Source organism: Ambystoma mexicanum, chromosome 9 (genome assembly GCF_040938575.1).
Source record: "Ambystoma mexicanum isolate Mex_15411 chromosome 9, UKY_AmexF1_1, whole genome shotgun sequence".
In the NCBI taxonomy this organism is placed as follows: domain Eukaryota; kingdom Metazoa; phylum Chordata; class Amphibia; order Caudata; family Ambystomatidae; genus Ambystoma; species Ambystoma mexicanum.
Window position 1 is genome coordinate 524,375,707 of NC_090931.1, and position 19,463 is coordinate 524,395,169.

Genomic DNA, 19,463 nt, shown 5'->3' on the forward strand with positions numbered 1-19,463 from the left:
AGAAACCAAACTGATACTGATTTTTCTTTACCGAGGATTCCCAGCCTGACGACTGGGAATATTCATGAGCATGTGAATCCATGCAAGACCCATGCTGGAGAACAACAGTTACAGGTAAGTAACTTGTTCCTTAGTAAATTAAGTGGCAAACAGTGCATTTCTAGGCACTGGGCCAGCAAAATTATTCAAAAACATTGCGGGATGTATGAAAATATTTGAGTGCTTGGAGTTCTCTCCCAGGAAATGTTCAAGCGATTTAATGGTAAATGTTTTTTAAGCACGTTTTAACAGTAGCATTTACTTCAAAATATAAAGGCTTATTTTGGTGCTGCCCCATCTATCCCTCCAAAGGGATTGTCAGGATCTTTAGGGGCAAATTGGGCATTTTTAGGAGAACAGGATGAGTAAAACTAGACCGAATATGGTAGAATTTAAAGATCATTTCAACCAGGCTTTGTGTGAGGGGAGGGTTATCCACCTAAGAAATCTAGCGGAAAATAGTGCTTTTTAAAGCACTCAAGGTCTGTTACATTGAAGACAAGTGATTAGGAATAAAAAAAAAAGATTTCTGATGGATTTGGGTACTCTTTCCCCAAGCAATCCCCTGGGAAATATAGTTGTAAGTGGTGCATTCTTAAGCATGCTAGTGGGCCAGTAACATTGTACACAAACTGGAACTTTTGAAGACCACTTTACAGAAGGGGTGGCATTCTTCCTTCATATTGTACACATTATATGTTTATGGTTGTATACCTCAATTGTTAAGTGCACTCCCTTGACATGGGGTCAGCCTGCACTTCGCATGTTCATACCTGTGGCAGGGTCGACTTAGCCATTCATTGCTCGAGGTTGATTGATTCATTACATTACATTGGGTAATATCCGTTCTTAAAGAATTTAGAAGCAGGAAGAATCTAGCAAGAAACACTATACTAAAGTAAAAATAATTTCTATGTCACTAAGAAATTATTTTCAGTAACATAAGTGAATTGCAATTGGTAGCTACACTAATTAAGTGTGTACAATTTGGAGCTCATTCCCCTTAGAAATCCATTAGTCATATGCCAGATAAGCAAAGCATCATACAATGTGAATGTTCCCACAAGGCACTGCAATACAAGTAGTATGTAACATTTGTGCCAATTATGAGGCATGGGGCCCGCAAACACAAACTTCACATGTAAAGAAACTGGCATAAGCAAATTGTTTAAGAAGGAAAGTTTAAGCATGCATGCCACTTATTTGCCCAATATGTGGGCACCAGCTGTATAAAGGCACAGAAGCTCGCAATTGTCACCAGAACACAAACACAGGCACTTGGTTCAATTATTTTTCCCTATAATGCACTTCCGTACTAGAAAGAAGAATCAGAAGATGAAAATGTTTTCACAAAGATTATGCAATTATTGTGGAACATTTTGGACCAAAAAATTACATTTTGGCAACAAACGCAAGTCATACATGTACAAAAGAATCTTATTGGAACTTCCTTGACAGTTGGGCATTCAAGTCACTTATTTTCCTACTTCTTTTCGTACTATTCGACGACTAACCCCTTTGTGGTCTACCTGAGTGCAACGGGGGAAGGCTCAGTTGGCGGCAACATTATCTTCATAGATTGTATTCTTGATCCAGCCAGCGATGCACCTCATAGTGTACCAGAGTTTCAAGTGGCATATACATTTTAGAGTGCTAAAACAGAAATTGTCTGAATAAGGGTGGATTCAGTGGGGAGTCCTTTTTACTTCTGATTACAGAGCAGTACCATGGGTATTCACATGGGTGGCCAGGCCAGCTTAGTTTCTGTGCTTCAGGTTCTCTTCAATCACTGGGGACTGTCTCATCTGAAGTGAAGCCCCCAGAGATTAATTTCTCTAACCACCCCCCCTTGCTCCCTGCACCCACATGGCCTGCCCCACCACTCAGACCACTCTACTGATGCCTCCACAGCTAAAGTGTCAATACCTAACAGTATGTCATGCCTGTCAAATAGAGTAGGCTGATTGGCTAGCCTTCCTGCACAGTTCTAGCTCAGGGTACACTGCCATTGTTGTCTCATATCTGAATGTCCTTCTTCTTAGCCTTCACACGACCCAGAGCAACGGGCGAGCAACATTTTAGGGTCAGGAGAGCAACATGTTGCTCGCGAGCTACACGTTGGGGATCACTGCTTTAGAGAGTCCTCTTTGAATGATAACATTTCAGTCATCAAATTGTCTAGTTGTTTCTTATAGAGCTCTAGTGGAACTGCCTTTTTAATCTCCTCTTCTAAGCTGTTCAAATCGACCAGAATCTTTTCGGTCATTTCGGTGGCTGTATCGATTATCAATATCAGCCAGTCACAGCCACATTTGTCGGCAACATAGCTCCATTGTAGCACAAAATTTGGGTTGTCAAGGTCTTGGTTCGTTCCGTACGACCAGGCCTTTGGGTAAGGTCCCCTTCCGTAAATATTCCAACATAATAGAACCATGTAGTTCCGTCCTAATAAGACGTTTCTTGAGATTGCTAAAATCATCCCATCTTGTAATATTTGTCGTCGTGTCTGATGTGCCGCACAACAGTGAGGCTTTCTCTAACAAATCTGCGACATATTTGTCATCATAGCTCTTGCATCTCTCTAGAGCCATGTTTAATACAGAATATGTGATCAGTTCTACCCACAGAAATGGTAACGTAAACAGAACCGACAAAATATAAACTGTTAGGTGAGAAAAATTCAGACCCTTAGGTGAATTTTATTTTTTTTTTTCTCATTTACACAGAACCTATAATTAGTATTCCAAGACTCAGTATCCAAAGACACAATAAAGCACCTCCCTAGGGAATGGAGGGAAAAGCCGAGCAGCCAATATGTCAAGAGAAAGCTCCTGTATGAGCTCAAATACCTCACGGCCTAGCGGCAGTACTAGAACCACATGAGTCACAAGCAGACCTTCACATTAAGGGTGAAACCCTTGGCATACAACAAAAGAGCTTGTGACTCACAAAGTACCGCTCTCTTAGAATGAATGGGGAATACTACCTCATGTATTCAGATGCTATCGAGTTCATCAATATTGCACAATAACAAGATTGAACATTCTAAAACAATTACATATTTTATTTGCAAATTTCATATACATATTTAATACAAATTCAGTACAAAAAGCATTTCGAAATATTAATTTAGAAATACTCTCATTGAGTTAATCAAGAGAGTGCAAGAAAAAGAGAAAAAACAGGAACATAAACAAAAAAAGAAATCATTCCACACTAATGATGCAACGTAATTCCACACATGCAACCCATGAATGGGAGCCTGGATGATAAAGTGGCCTATAGATAGTGATAATACGTGATTGTCCCCAGATCAGGTTTTATTTGGTCCGATATGCTGAGCTGGATTAAGGACATTACAGTGGTCCCCCCTGTGGTCGGAGCCCGTCACTCTTTTTGGGGTTTCCACTGAAGGGGTATGACGCTTAAAGATTTTCGAAGATGTGGGAGGCCCTTAGGCGGGCCGGGGGAAAAGACATAGCACAGAAGTGGAGACAACCCTTCGTTCCTGAGCGGTTTGGGGGGGGGCTGGTTACAGAAAGTATTGCAGGTTTATTTGATGGAGAAACTGACATATATGCGCAAGGCGACCTGTACAATGTAAACCATCCCCACTCTTCCATAAACGTGAAGTACTTAACACAGCAGGGAGAAGCTTCACCGCCTGACCTTCAGTGTGACAGGTGGAAGGCAGAAAAGCATAAAGGGATGATGGCAATTCCCCATGCTGGGGTCAGATGATTCCATCACCCCCTTTAAATGTATTGCATCTCTCATCCTCGACAAAGGTACACACGTCTTTTGGACTATGAGGTTGATTAATGGAGAATAGGCCACTACTCCGAATGATTCCCTTGTGTTGTCAACATGTGTGATAATCTTCGGGGCCACTTCATTCAACTGATGGGGGTGGAAAGGGTGGAGGTATGTGGATGGTTTACCATGCAGGAGCCCTCCAAGGAGAAATTTGGAGTGGGGGTTTTTGTTAAACAATTTGGTTTGGTAAGTCACTATCAAAACACCGAAAACATGCTCTATTTTTTCAGCCCCGTTTTTGCCAAATTGTTTCAAATGTTTGCTTTAAGTGTTATTGTTAAGTCTTCCCAGCTAATAATTGTTGTTCATCTCTACTACTCAAATACTTGATTGTCCCTTTGAAAGTGCTAGTCTCATTTTGAATTGGCGACGAAGTCTGGCTATTTTATGAAAGTTCGTGTTCCATTAAATGTCGTTGCACATTTGTTTCCTTCTCTAGATTCTTGACGAGGATACCTGGCCCCGATTAACTTGCTCAGAACCCATTCCTTCTCTTGTTCGGAGAAATGCCTACAGTGAAAGAAACGCACGTTGCTTCGGAGAGATGAACAAAAACAGCACTCTACCTTCCATGTTTTCAATGGACGACACAGACCCATTGGAGCATAGTAACATTGGTTTGCGGACACATAGCCCTGTTATCAATGGACGCTCTGTTTGCACCCTCCCTTCCAGTTCTACAAATGCTATTACAGTCCAAAAGAGTCTGAAAAAGTCGGTCAGCGTTCAAATTAAAACCTCGGAAGTCTTGAGAACACCAACACGCAGCTTCAAAAGGACGTTAGAAGAGTCCAACTCTGCTCCTATGATTAAGAAGCCCAAACGCAGCCCCAGCCGAACAAACAGCATACAATCTGGACGCTTGCCTGTTACACCAAAACAAAGAAACTCTGATAAGCTTACAATGAGGCGCAGTTTGAGGGGTCAGAAAAAGCTAGATAATCCCTTGATTCAGCAGCACAGAAAAGCTATTTGTGTTTGCTAGACTGGCAATAAACCACTATGACATGCTATGGCGTTTCTGCGTTCGTTTCAAAGTGCGAGTTTTTTTTCTTCTATTTGAATGGTTTAGTGTGTGATGCTAAAACAGCTTAGTCCCATTATGTCTCTGTATTACAACTGTGAATTTTATGGAACTGGGGTGAATGATTGTAACGTAAAAATCTTAACACTTCCATTGGATGATTGGCCATGAGTTACATTTTTAAGCTGCATTACAAAACGTTTTAGCTGGCTGCATTTTTCTTAAATTTCAATTTTTTGTTTTTGCTTGGTGAATGCATGTAACGTTTTAAAATGTTAAATTAAACCGACAAAAGGCTTTTTTCATAGTAATACAAGAGATGGGAACATAACTTTTTTTTTTTAAAGAAAGTACTAGTACGTTTTGATTGATATTGGAACCAATTTTTTTAAAAAAAGATAAAGTAGTTTTAGAAGGTGAGCTATGGTAACATTGACAGTCTATTTTATTTTCTTCCCGTTATTCCACTTTGGCCATTTATTTGAACCAAAAATCAGGTATTGACAGGAATGCTTCCTTTTTTATAAATCCTTTGGAAAACATTGAAAATAGGACGTGAAGGATTTTGAAAGGAGCAGTTATTTGCTTTTTCTAATGACTAGTTTGCTTGCAAGAATATATTCATTAAATTAATTTTCTTGACTAGAAAGCTAGATTTGTACCATCAAACCAATATTTTTTAAATTCTACATAAAGAATGGTCATCCGTTTTAGGACGGACTGTTTTAAATACATTGAATACATGCCAAAACGAGTGTCTGTGTATTCGTGATTGGTTGCTTTGTTGTCCCATTTCATTTTGTAAACTCCACCATTTTATTCAAAAAGGCCCCAACCATTATTTGGACGGCTGAATATTAAGCGTACTGCAGGTTTCTTCTGGACTTGACTTTTGGGGATTTAAATTAGCACTCACGTGTTTTTTTTTTTCTTCTTCAAGATATTTTTCCCTGACTCTTAACAATTGTGTATTGGATTAGGTGCTGCTGCTAACCCTGCTGATGGCAACCTATGTCATTGAACTCGCAATCCTGTGCTCAATACTTTTAAAGTGAATTTCTGGCTCCTGCTGAAGGAAAACTTTTAAAAGTGTTTTTTGAAATGCTTGTTTGGCTGTTAAGTTATTATTTCTCTTGCCCTATGTTGCTTGGTGGAATGTTTGATGCCCGTTTGTTTTTCCTCCTATAAGCTGACAAATACTGATATTTATTAAAATGTACTCGTTTAAGATGGCTTCACATAGGAACAAGTGATGTTTTAATTGGGTGATGACATTGATCAATGTTATGTAGAGGGGCAGGTATTCGCCTGTAGTGACATATGCTATTAAAGTTGTAGAAAAGTAAACCTGCTATAAATCAACATTCCAACCCGCCACTTTGGACGGCAGGCACTCAAATATATTTGTGAATTTTAGTGCAAATCTAGCTAAAAATGAAGTGCGAGTAAGTCCTTAAAGCTATGTTTTTATTTATTAAACTCAGACTTTTTATTCGTTTAATTTTTTATTCCTACTTAAGGTTTGAATACACACTAAGCCCACACCCGCATGGTAACTGTAAGAATCAAAACGTGGGAATCAAGGCACAACACACAGACTCTGTATACATGATCACTGTGGCTTTTTTCCTTTTTTAATTTCGTGTAGAGAACAGACTTGCTGCCTTAAGACACTGCCTCCTTTCCAACATGTTGGGTGTGATATTCTTGTAGGAGGGCTGGCTTGAAATCGTTTTTTTCTGTTGCAAAGCTGCAGAATCCCTCTGTATGCCAGCATCCCCCATCTCTCCAGGCGTGTCCCTGGACTATATATGGGCCAACCACAAGTTTGTTTTCCCACCTAGCATTCAGTTTGAGCAAGTGTAACATCTACCTCCTTTTTAAGGACTTTTGGATGTTTTTTCCAACTTGGTCATCCTTTCATTTTGTATTTTTCGTTGTGTGAAGCTTTGCATTTTTATTTTACTCTTCTATTTGGATTGAGTACATTTATAATTTTCTACCATTTAATGCAAACAGATTGCATGCTGTAGAGCGCTGATTTTAGGGCATTGAACTGTGACTGGGTCACGTGACTGGGACATTTCCGTACAGTGTATTCTTGTCCCCTCTTTTGGTACTAGCAGAACTCAATGCTTGCAGGCCAAGAGGTGCCGGTGCTGGAGAAGAATGGACTTAATCCTCAACTGCAACGTAGGTGAGGGGTTATGTATTGAGCTCAGTGCAGGCGTGCAAGGGGGATGTCGGTACAAGGCAGAAAGTCACTACTCAAGTTACATGGCTTTCTGCAGTTTAACCATGGACCAGTAATAAAGTACCCATTTTGGAATCCAATATGCAGGGTGGGGGGACACCAATCCCATAGTTCCAGGCACGGATTACTAACTGAACCACGTCCTTGTGACACTGAAAGAGTTGGACCTTTGTCAAGCTCTGCTTCTTAAATAACCCTGTTCCTTGGATACTGAAGGCGCTGGCTCCTGCCCAATTACCATGTTTACTGTCTGGAAGGACTGATTATTCTTGTTTCATATCTGACCTAGAACAAGAAGGAAAAGCAAGGGTCCAAGTATCCAACAGGACTACTCGTGTGCAGCATTTCATCCATACTTGCCAACATCTTTTTATTCTGAAAAGGGACCAACACCATAAGGAGATGAAGAAAAACCTCATTCTAATTGTCGATCCCTTTGTGGCCCAGACATGTGCAGTGTGTTCCTCATTTTGTTTCTGCTTGCACAACATGAAAGTTCTTAGGATTATGTTGTGGTTCACACACGTGTGGAATTGTTCTGGTGTTTCTTAACCAGAGTTGATTGTTTTACTATACTGAGGGTTGCTAATTAGAAGCGTTTTGGATTCAGTACCAATGTTATTGGTACTGCTTCCAGAGGACACTATTGTGAGTACTATGGTGAGCTGTGTTCGCCTTTGCCTCTAGAGGACAAGCAAAACCTGAAGGGGCTTAAGGATTGGTAACCTACTCAATTTCTGTTGGCCAAGGAAATCAGTTTTACCTTTTAGCAGTGCCTCTTCCAAAAGGGCCTGTTGAAATGGATTGCCATTCACAATTGCAGGATTAACTAATACTCCCTTTTTCTTCAGGTTTATTCGACTTCTCCACAAAACATCCGGTTTTTCTATTTGCCAAGATTCAAATTAGTTGTTTGCCATTTCTTTTTCCCCAAAGATTACTTGTTTTACAAATGTGTGTCTGGGCATCTTTATAAAATACATTTTGTGATTTTGCTTTTTCTGAACGTTTCTTGATTAGCAAATGTAAATATTAGAAAGAGCAATCTTTGTGCAGGATGACTTTTCAACCATCTTTTGTGGTAACTGCAGCTGTTGGGCACGGCATATCTTGGCTTTCCAAATAGCTCATAACCTTGAAGAGAATAATGCACGAGGTACTGCTTGGAAGAATGCCTTCCAGAACTCTGGCATTGTATGAAATTTTATTCGCCCTCCTTATTGCAATCTACTCCACAAAGTTACTGCAAGAATTTGGTAAATTCAGATTTGCTTAATCACCCTTCATTCATTAAAGATCTGGAAACAGTGGCATCTTTAATGTCTGATGTTGGGCATTGGTCTCGTACCCATATCAAGGCTTCCAATAATAATTAAAATCCTGGAGAAGGACTTTAAGGGAAGAATTGTATTAGCCCCCAAAGCATAGGAAGTGCTGCTGCTTTGCTTTTGTGATTTGTCCATGTTGAAATTGGTCTACCCTAGCTAACGTCTGAAAAATCCATCTGTCATTGTTTATCCATTTACCCTACAAAGGGGGAACATATTGCTCGCTAGTATGAGGCAGGATCAGTTTGTTTTTTAGGTTTGTGGAAAGACTTTACCAATGATGGCTGGATCTTGAACATCGTAAAGTTGGTTGCTGTTCAAGATTTCATCAGGTTGTACCTTCAGTGGTTTCATACAGTCTGAGTTTTCACTTGACTTTCTGCTTCACAGATCGTTGAAGCCTGTTCCTGCGCCAGGCCAGTAAACTGCTCCATATTTTAAGTTCTTTTGGTGCTTTGAACAGCATCGTTGGAGCAGAGTACCTGAACTATTCATTATATGCCTTAGTTCCATCCTCTGCCGCATTTGGTTTCTTTTGTGCTATATTTTTAAACAAAGCATACCTCTTTATTTGTTTTTATTTATTTTTAACTTATTTTGTGCTTTGAGGCCTTTGCTGCACAAGATTTCATTTTTCTAAAAACAAACTTTAGTTTGGATATTCAAAACTTTGTATTAAAATGCTTTTGTACAACACCTCCGTTAAAGCTAGCCATGAGTAAATGGTGTGAATTCCCCCTTCTTGGCTGTTGACCCACATAGACTCAGTTGCATGCTTAATCATGCTACAGTCTGTGCCATCGTGTGCTTTCTTTGTGGGAATAACATCTATGTCCGGCAGAGTATTTCTCAGATCCAGGAGAAAGGAGTGTTGTGTACTGGAGTAGACTGAATTCATCAACTAATAAGGGTATTTCTACACCTGGGTTGTGCTGGTGGTTGGAGAGCCTATGGGTATTGGGCTTTAATTCATCCTCACTTAATGTCCTTTTTGCAAGCCATTCATGGGCCATCCATCTCAGGTGTGTTAGCCAGCGGGTATCCTCAAGATCCCTACCCCCCCTCCCCCCGACAGGATTTTGTACTGAAGAGGGGCATTAAGCGATTGGCTTAGGTCTCACCGGGCCTGGAGTTGGTATGTTGCTTGATGAACCCCCCCCAACAGGCATTGGTGCTTCTGCATGCTTCTTACTTTGTTAAAGTTCTGGACTTGGACCACAAGAGCAAGCAAAGGAGGCAAGACTTGAAGCGTATTACAAACGCATGTTGTGCTGGAGGTCTTAATCTTGAAAACAGATTCTCAAAGATCGGCATGATAATAAAATGCATTGCCCCGTCTTTCGTTTGGCCACCACTATAATGGTAGCAGAGGTAATTTTTCCAGTTGGTCTAGTTTGTATGGACGATTCAGGCATTGCTCTCTAACTAGGGTGGTTAAGCCCCTCTGTCTGTTATCTGTAAGTTTTTCTGGGTTCTCTCGATGATGTAGGAGTTTGTTTGATCGGAAGTAAAGGTGTTTTATTCCAACTGCTTCATTATTCTACAAATAATCGCGAGGTAACCAGAAAGCGCACACATACTTATTTACCATGTTAAATTGACAGTTAAGTAAAATAGTCTTTGTTTTGGTTTGCAAGATGCCAAGATTTCACCAAATGCCTTTTTGTAGGTCACCTCTGGTTTCAGGGGTTAGGTTTTAACCCTACCTAATCAAACCTCCATGTAGACCACTTCTGCCTAACATTAAACAAGTGTTAAAGGTGGATTCCCAAATTTTAAATAAAATCCACTCTTGCAAGTTCTGTTATGGTGACTATTCAACACATATCTGCAGTTACCCCTCCAGAAAGTATTGCAGGTAATCCGTAAAAAAACTTCATGTCAACCTTTCAAGCTATTTTGTACCAGAATATTCTAGGTCTTACGTGCGTTACCCCTCTCAAGACCAACATATAGAGTTTCAGGAAAAGCTTCTGAGTGATAATTCACAGCTGTTTGCAAATCCCCATGCCCCCTGAATCCAATGTACTTATGGATTGACGCAGACATTTTGACCCTAGGACCTTGACCTTATTTCCTTGAAGACGGTTGTGCCCACCTAAGATTTTAATAGATGGCACCCTATACAGTATTCCATGCTGATAAACATGTCTTAAGAACAGTTAATTCCTAGGCTTTCATGTTGAACAAGGAAATATTGTTGCATGTACTTCAGCCTAGTTGTATCAATTTTCAGAAGCTCTACAATAACCTACTTGTGTCTAAAATGGACTTAATTTACAAAAATAAAAACTTTCAGTGGGCCTAACCTAGATTACTTGCGTTTTACCATGGTGTAAGTGGCCAAGGTCACTATTTGCAAGCACTTTGGGTCCTTTATTCTAAAAGCCCCCACACTGTTCTGGTCCCCAAGATATTCTGTACTCCTTTTACCTGAGGCATGTACCTATCAGATCTATGGGGAGCCTTTACTTGCAGGACCTCTACGGATAGAATGCTGCTTTTGGTGAGGAAACTATGTAACTTCAATTGCATACTGCATACTTGTGCTTTTACATTACCAGTATTCCTATTACTTGCAATCTGCGCCAACAAGTTGGGAAGGATGGACATTGTGCTGAGAGCAATGAGATAATCCCTTGATGGTGAATGGTGTCTTGCTTATAGTGTGTAGTTCTCCCTCCTTCACCATTCCCGCCCACTGTCCACCTCCTGTACAGGCCGGTGCCCTCCCCCTTGGGGATTTTGTGTGCAAGCTTGGAAATTTGTGCAGATTGGGCTTTGTGTTTTTGCTGCTTGTAAATCTATTGTAGATTTTTAAAAGTATGTATAGTCTTACCCCTGTTGGTTGAAGGTTGTTCTTGTATACGGCTACTAAATTGTAAAGCTGCAGCTTTCCAATAAGTAAATCAGAAAAATATAAAATGTAATCAATCTGGACTGTTGAAGGAGCAGGGTTTTCCAGCAAGCTAAGAAGTAGGGCACGCTATGGAGTAACCAAATCTGAATCAATCTAAAAGTAATTTAATTTTTATTGCTTTAGATTATGGTTTGCTTATGGTGCTAGTAATGTTTACCACTCATTTCTTAATTTATTTTATATATGAAACAGCATTTTGAGTATGTGGACCTTCTGTCAAGTTTGTTCACTTCATTAAAAATTGTAAACTACTAACCGTGTACGTTGTGTACTTTTCCTGAATGTATCATTTGTGTTAATTAAATGTGTTAACTGCCTGTCATGGGACTTTATGCTCTTCATAATGTTTTCTTATTGTCCTAACAAATATTTTGCTATTTTAAGTTATATGTTGATTTATCTTCACAATATTAAAGGTCTACTGTTTGGTCATGTTGAAATGAATGCCTGCAGCAATCTGTGATCTATATACATATTTCTTAGGCTTGTGGATCTGCTTAGAATCACACGCTTTGCATAGGCCGACATCTAGTGGATGTTGATGGGACGTGACTGTAATACTATCCCTAGTGTGAAATACCCTGTACTAATGATCCATCACGCTTCGAGGGCCCTCCGATTGTTTTCTGCTGTCATGGCAAGTTGTTCTTCCGCCGAGTCCGTAGCTTGAGCTACTTTGTGAGTTAAAACTCATTCAAATCTCTTCTGTCGTTTGCGTTTCGATGCACTAATTCGACGGCTGTTTACTTTGTACATCTCAACGGCTGATCCCAGCTTCAAAAACCGATGTTCTGTTCCAACGACTGGCTTCGGCCTACATGGGGGTCTCGGCCTAACCAGTAGGGGGGGGAAGAGTGTGGGGGGGATGGTCCTTCAGTGTTAAAGAATGTATACCCCCCATTTCCTGCCCCTACTGCCTTTGTCCTGCCTCTGTGGCCGCCTTCCACTCTGGAGCACACCCCCTTTAAGTTCTGTCCCAAGTGCAACAGAAAGTTCCTGTTGGTCAACAGTGTGCAACCACTGCCTTCCACGGGACCATCTCGAATCCCGTTGCACAGTGTGCAAGCTCTTTAGGCCCCAGACCCTAAAGGAGCACCGGACCAAACTGTGGGGGGGATATGCCATGTTGGCAGATGTTAGGCAAGATTGTATGCAGTAACCCTGTGGGAGACTACACCAGTCTTTTCCTCTTGGTATTAGGTAACCCACCTATTGGTATAGGTCTGTACTACACAAGTTGGCAGAGTGACTGAGCAGCCAGACTTATCTCAAGGACTAAATGGGAGCTGTAGCATCGAAATCCACAAACAAAAGTATCCAGATAACCCTTAAACTCAAGGTATTCCAGTGAAATAATTAACGGTCAGAACACTTTCTCAGAATTAAGATAAGCAAGTTAATACTCCTTTAGAGTTTCTTCATACATACTTCCTACACCCTGAGTTGACTTCAATTACTAGGACAGAATTGGCATTTATAGATCACTTTTTGTACTTGGTAAAATTCTGAGGTTGTGGGAAGGAAGGAAAAAGGTTAACTGGTTCTCGGAGCATATGAGCACTTTTTAAAATCCCCTAAAGAAGTCTCGATAAAAACATAGTTAAAAACCAATCTCACCTATGAGGGACAGTTAGAATCGAAGTCAATGGCTTAGGAGAGTCTGCAGGGAGCCAGGCCTGCCAAAGTTAATTTGAACAAGGTCTGTGGAGCTGAGGCACTTCTTTAGATGGCACAAAAGTCTTGCACAGAGAGTTTGTCATATGAAATCACTGTTGGGCCACAAGCTGTTACCCTTGTGGTACGGTAGAGCTAGAACAACTCTAGAAAGGCAGCTACTGCAAATCTCAACGGAGACAAGCAAGCTACAGACAAAAAGGGTAAGTACCTGTCATGCCTGCTCCCGAGGAGCCAGGTCAGGCCCAGCGTCCCCGGAAGCAGACTTCATACTCACCAAGCAGGACCCAGCAAACCCGTATAGGGGCTCTTTGGACCTTGTCCTGGCGCTTTTGGCGCCAGGCACAGGCTCATAGTGGCAGAACATATGGTAATGCTTGGGTGAACTCACCTGAGGCAGACCATGCTGCATACTCACCCAAGGCAGACCATGCTGTCTGAAGCTCCAAGCCAACTAAGGCTGGGGAGGAACTATTTTCTTTCAGGAACTCTTTTCTTACTCGGGTGGGGCCAGTGGAAGAACACTCACCTGAAGCTCTTCCAAGGCTATTTAAACCACGCCTGGATGGCCACACGTGCTTCGCGTTATTCTGCATCTGCAGCAGGACGCTCACCGAGTCGGCTCCTGCATCCTGGCTCCTGCCACGCCCGTCAGCACCTGGAACACCTGCAAGGAGAGAAAGGCAAGCATTAGGACATTACCTACCTTCATCCGGTTTCTTCACTCCGTCGATCCTGCAAAAGAAAGTCAATGGTTAGAAACGCATCTCATCGCTCTCTGCAGCACCGCTTCCACTTACCTTCACGTGGTGCTGTCTAGCTCTTCAGCGGTCATAGGCGACATCGGCTGCATCCCAGCACCTACGGAAAAGAAAGACAATAGTTAGAAGCGCTCCGCTTCTCACGCTGCCGCGCCGCTTCCACTTACCTTCACGTGGCGCCGGCAACCTTTTCAGCGCCCATAGGCGACATCGGTCGCATTCAAGACCTACGGAGAAAAAGGACAGATTACTCACCTTAAGTCTTACCTGGATTTTGTTGGGACCTCGGTTCCCTTTTCGGGTTGGAGCGGCTTTTCTGGCTTTTCCGTACCCCGGCCCCTATGGGTAAATAAGACACACTCATTAAGGTGTCGGAGCAAACCACTACGGCACACCTTCATTAAAAGTACTCACCTGAGCTTACCTCGGCGAATCCATTCCTCCACACGGATTCCTCACCTAGTCCCTGAAAATTAAACAAAGGCCAAGGGACAAATAAGACTTGATCTTTTGAACTATATACTTACGGCAGCATTTTGGTAAAGGCAAGCAGACATCGAACCCTCGCCAAATCCGAGATCCAGTGAAGTAACTGGAAATCTACGCGCCCCTGCGTCAGAAGCAGGATGGAGAGCTCGTCCATACAGAAATTAAGGTGAGAGTCTGCGGAAGGCATAGCTAGGGTTCGAGGAGGGTGAGAAGGGGATAAAGGGGGAATCTCACACACAATCTAGCAGACAGTTAACTCCCTTTTCCCATCTACAGACGGATTATTCTACGGGCCAGACAGACGAGGTTTGGGGGTCCAGTCCATCTTCCAAGCACTACGCTTTACCGTGGAAGAGGTTGTAGCAGTCCAGAATGGGTCGGCGCCTCCGTGGGAATCAGGTGAGCCTTACAGTACCCCTCAGTCAGAACAGTACCTTCGGTTAGAAGAAGAGGATCCAGCTGTCTTCTGTTCTGGTTGCAGTGTCGCAGATCCTGGGTCTCAGTCGTGGGGTCAAGAGAGAGGACGTCTGGAGGACTCCTGCACAGCAGTTCGAAGGTTGGCAGCAACTACATGCTCTTTTCAGTTCAGCAGCACTTTCGCAGTTTCAGCTACCGGCAAATAGCACCACTGCGGATCTCGGACACTGAATGGGCTTCCTTCACTCCTTGAGTCCAGCACTCTGGTGAGGTGACTCGCGCTTGGGTCGTCCTGCTTTGGGAGTGTCCTCAGGATCTTTGATCCGGCTTAAAGACGTAGCACAGGATTATGGATTTGTCAAACCATGGCACTCGGTTGCAGCAGCAGCAAAGAAGAACATCCAGTTGGGGAAGTTTTCCAGCAAAGTTTGTCTTGGAGTTAGTTGCTCCCACCAACCCAAGGGAAGAAGTCCTCTCCAGGGCTTCACTAGTCGATTCGGAAAAGGAGTTAAAGCACAGCAGCAGGGTTCACCAGGCAGTTCAACGGTCCAGGAGGATGCAGTAAGCTTCTCTTCATGATTCCTTCATGTTTTTCGTCCAGTGGTCGACTGTCTTCAGTTCAAGAAGACTCTCCTTTTTATGCAGGTTTCTCCCATTCATGCACAGCCTAGCTGTCACTCACACAGCAGGGTGGCTGTCCTGCAAGGCCAGCCAGCCAGCCAATCGGCACTGGGCGCATTCAGGTAACCAAGGAGACTAGGGACAGGGAGTTTCGGGCACCTCCCTGACTTCCTGTCCTGCCAGACACACTGGAGCCAGAGGCGGGTTTCAGTACTGAAGCCCGCCGAAGGCAAAACGAACAAAAGGGTTAAACCTGGTTTGGCGCGCAGAGTAAAACCCAAGAAAGACCTCACAAACAAGAAATGGCGAAAAAAGACCAGGGCCATTTTGACACAATGGTCACCCATGGGAGCAATACTGCAGCTGAGGTTTTAGCCTGCGGTAGAAAAGCACAATGGTAGGAAAATTAAACCACTGCCACCAACCATTTAAAGTAGTGAGGGTAACAAAAAAATGTTACATGAGTAAGTAGGAAAAGGGGATACTAAGTAACCCCCAAGCGCTCCACATAAGATGGGGTGTGCTGACCTACATAGGAAGAAAGGTAAGTAAAGTAAATTTCACTTTACTATTTCTTGGGAGCTGTCGTTCACCCAAGAAAAGGTATTCAAACCTTGAGAAATCCATAGGTCTTCTACATGACACTGCACTGAAGGTGATGTGTCACAATACGAAAGGCAGATGCCTATCGAGTTTGTGGGACTCCAAAAACAAAGAAAACCGAGTCCGAATCAGATCAAAATACATGAGAGAGTGAGAAAAAGGTCTCTTACTCCAGGATAAAATTTAAAAAGTCCTAAAGTCCAGCAAAAGAGCTGGGGGTCTCTAAGGTTGAAGATGATTAGCACAGAAATGAGAATTCTCCCTAACAGCGGAGTTGGAAGCAACGGCTGGATTTTTGAGCTGGACAATGAAGGCTGAGGCAGCCGGGACTGATTCACAGCTCGAGGATACTACTGTGGAACCATCTAGTTCCTGCATGCCTGTCCCCAGACTTGAAAGGCAGTTGCAGCGCACTGCTATGAGGAAGGCCTCTGGCGATGCTGGCATACACTTCCCATAAACACATCCGTCCCTCGATGGGTCTGTCGACAGAAGGCCACATGCTGTCTGTTGATGCCTCCCAGCACACCGACTTAACACTAACTGCACCCCCTGTGGCTCCATCTGTGTGATTACCACAACGCGATCACGCAGACACTACAGCGAAGGGTGTGCACAATTACTGCTCGATTGCTGAGGCGGACACTGAAACACCCACCGAAAAGCACAAATCACATTTTTGCACAGAAAGAGGATTCTGCTCAGGACAAATGGGCCCCTCAGCCCTCTGGACGTTATGAGGTGTCGTCCTCACCTTTGTCTTCTGTCCTCCACCAGAAGCGCCCTCGGGAGCCTGACACCCCTGGAGCAGATTGTCCAGTGGAAGCATCTCCTGTGGCCCCTAAAGTTACCCGAGAGCTGCCAAGATCCATCTAGTCTACTGCCCCCTGGACCCAATCACAGTTTGGGAACACCATGGGCAAAACTTCATTCTTTTTGGACTTCATGAGTAAAGTGCCCACTCGGGGCCTCCTGAGCAGCCTTGTATACCTTCTCTCCCGGCCTCAGCCCTGCCGCCTGGGGAGCCCTTCTCGGTGATCTCTTCAGGAGGACATGCAGTCCACACAGACTGACCAGGATATGTGGGTGAATGTCTATGATGACCCTGGTCCGGTGGATGAGAACGCATACTTTCAAGACCAGGACGACCCAGACCTCTTTGTCGACCCCTCTGTAGCTGAGGGCGGTCACTGGTCTCCTATTGCAGACAACCTCTCTCCAATGAGGTGCTGAAAAAGGCTGCTCATCCTTTTGGCATCGACAATGAGGAATCCAGTCTGGCAGGGACCGTCTTTTTTGAAGATATTGTCTATGAGAAAAAGCCTGTTAGCTTGGCTATTCCTCTCCTAGAATCCTTCAAAAAAAGGGTTGCTCTGTCCCATTCTACTCCCTGTTAGTAGGGCGGTTAACCCACAGGTGGACAAGTTTTTGTAGGCCCTCTTTCAGATCCCATCGACATTAGCGATCACTTCAAGCCTGATTCTCTGGTGGTGACCCCAACCCGACAAGCAGTGCAAGAGACCTTATATGCTGGTAAAGTGTATTACGACCTCCGCTGTGTACCTCACCAGGATAGAAAACACCACCTTGCTTGCCAGCTACAGCAGCGTCCAATGGGATTAGGTCTCTCAGCATCTGGACTCAGCTCGCTCCCACCTTCTCATGATAACCACCGAAGGCAAACGGGTTTCCCAAAACCCCCTAAAAAAATGTCTGATTCCGCAGACCCCTCCAGAAGGGTTATTGCAGAGGGTACGCTATTAAAGACAGTCCGTCCTTAAAGACTCAAGATTTAAGCCAGAGACTCAGGTGGCCTATACATGCCCATTGAGGAGGGTCTCCCCGTTGGCATAGCCGTTGACTAGCTGTTGACGGCAAAAAGGACCACGAAACGATCAAGACCCATGGTCCGATATCCAGCAAGCCCCTTCATTCCTAGAGGACTGTTTAACACGCGCTGTAACTTTTGGGTACAAGACTCAGGAAAGCAAAGTCAAGCCTGGGCAAGCATGTCTGAACATGTGGGTTGTAAAACGAGGCACTAGTCATCCTACCAGTACCAGCAGCGTGGGTTTTGCTGCAGAAAAGGATGAGGCAGAACTGCAGCCTTTAGGGGTACAGCAGCCCCTGCCTCCAAATGACAAGCCGATCCACGTTCCCTCCCATACGTCACAAGTCGGGGGTTACATAACTTTCTTTGCCCAGCAATGGGCTAGTGCACAAAACAGTTCTAGTCCTGACGGACAGTACCACGGCCATGTTTTAAGTAAAATAAACAGGGGGGTACACATTCTCCAGGGCTGTCCAAACTAGCCCAGAACATCTGGTGATGAGCACTACATCACATGCTCCTAGTGGTACAACATATTCCAGGGAAACTAATTTCTCTGGCAGATGTACTAAGCAGGAGTACAATGCTACCATCGGAGCACGAATAGCAACTAAACACGGACTTGCTAAACGTATTCTCTAGCTGGGGGTTCCCAGAGATGGACCTTTTCGCAGTCCTAGAAAACGCATAATGCCAAGATTACATGTCCAGTTTTCCCCAGAAAGGATCTAAGGGGAATGCACTCGTGATGAAGTTAGCAGAAAAGCCTATGCAAATTTCCCTGACGACACCTCGTAAAATAGTCCACAAGCTACACCAGAAACAAGTAACACTGATCCTAATAGCTCTTTTGTAGCCCTTCCAGACTTCGTTCTCACCTACAAATGATGTCCCTGTGTCCTCCCATGAAACCTGCACGGACAACCTGTTGACCCTGGATCAGGGAACATTGCACCCATTCCTTCAGAAAGCTGAACTTAGCAGCTTGGCTCCTGGGGTCATAGCATTTGCCCACCTTAACCTAGACCAAAAGTGCATGGAAATCCTCAAGGAGGCATGCAAGCCTAAAACAAGTCACTGCTATTTTAACAAATCGTCACACTTTGAGTTCTGGTACATGACAGTCTCACAATCGAACGGACTGTTTGCCCACTAATATAGTCAACTACCTGCTCTACCTGCTTGACTCAGGGTTAGTCTTTAACGCACTCAAAGTACACCTAGTGGTTCTTCCGCTTAACCACGTCTCAGAAAAGAAATTTGTGCTGGAAGGTGCCTGTAGTTAAGGCTTTCATGGTGGGCATAAAAAACTGTACCCTTCCATCTCTGATCCTATTCTGGGACCTCAATGTTGTAATCACAAGGCTTGTGGAGGGGAAGCCTTAGAGCCTATGCACAACGCCAGCCTTAAACACCTTACCTACAAGACTGCCTTCCTAATAGCCGTTACTTCTATCGGAAGGGTTAGTGAACTACAAGCTCTGTCTGTACAAGACCCCTTTGTAGTTATACACATGGTGGCGCTACACACACACATCCCCGCTTCTCAACCTAATTCATATCAAAATTCCATGTTGAAGTATAGAGTTTCCTGTGGTTTTTTCCAAAACTCAACACACACAACAGAGAAGTCTACATACACTGGGTGTATGCAGAACTGTCATGTTCTACCTTCAAAAGACAGTC

The 19,463-nt window shown here is 43.5% G+C and overlaps 1 protein-coding gene and 1 long non-coding RNA gene across 2 annotated transcripts in view; one reads left to right on the forward strand and one right to left on the reverse strand.

Annotated features, from left to right (window-relative positions):
- PPM1D (protein phosphatase, Mg2+/Mn2+ dependent 1D) overlaps positions 1 to 11,636 on the forward strand; it is a 265,517-nt gene extending 253,881 nt beyond the window's left edge. The window contains exon 6 of the mRNA XM_069615075.1: positions 4,295 to 11,636. Within this exon, the coding sequence (XP_069471176.1) occupies positions 4,295 to 4,840 (546 nt within the window). The 3' untranslated portion in view covers positions 4,841 to 11,636. The remainder of the gene's footprint in view (positions 1 to 4,294) is intronic.
- Positions 1 to 19,463, reverse strand: part of LOC138488239 (uncharacterized) — a 120,209-nt gene that overhangs the window by 11,660 nt on the left and 89,086 nt on the right. The window lies entirely within an intron of this gene.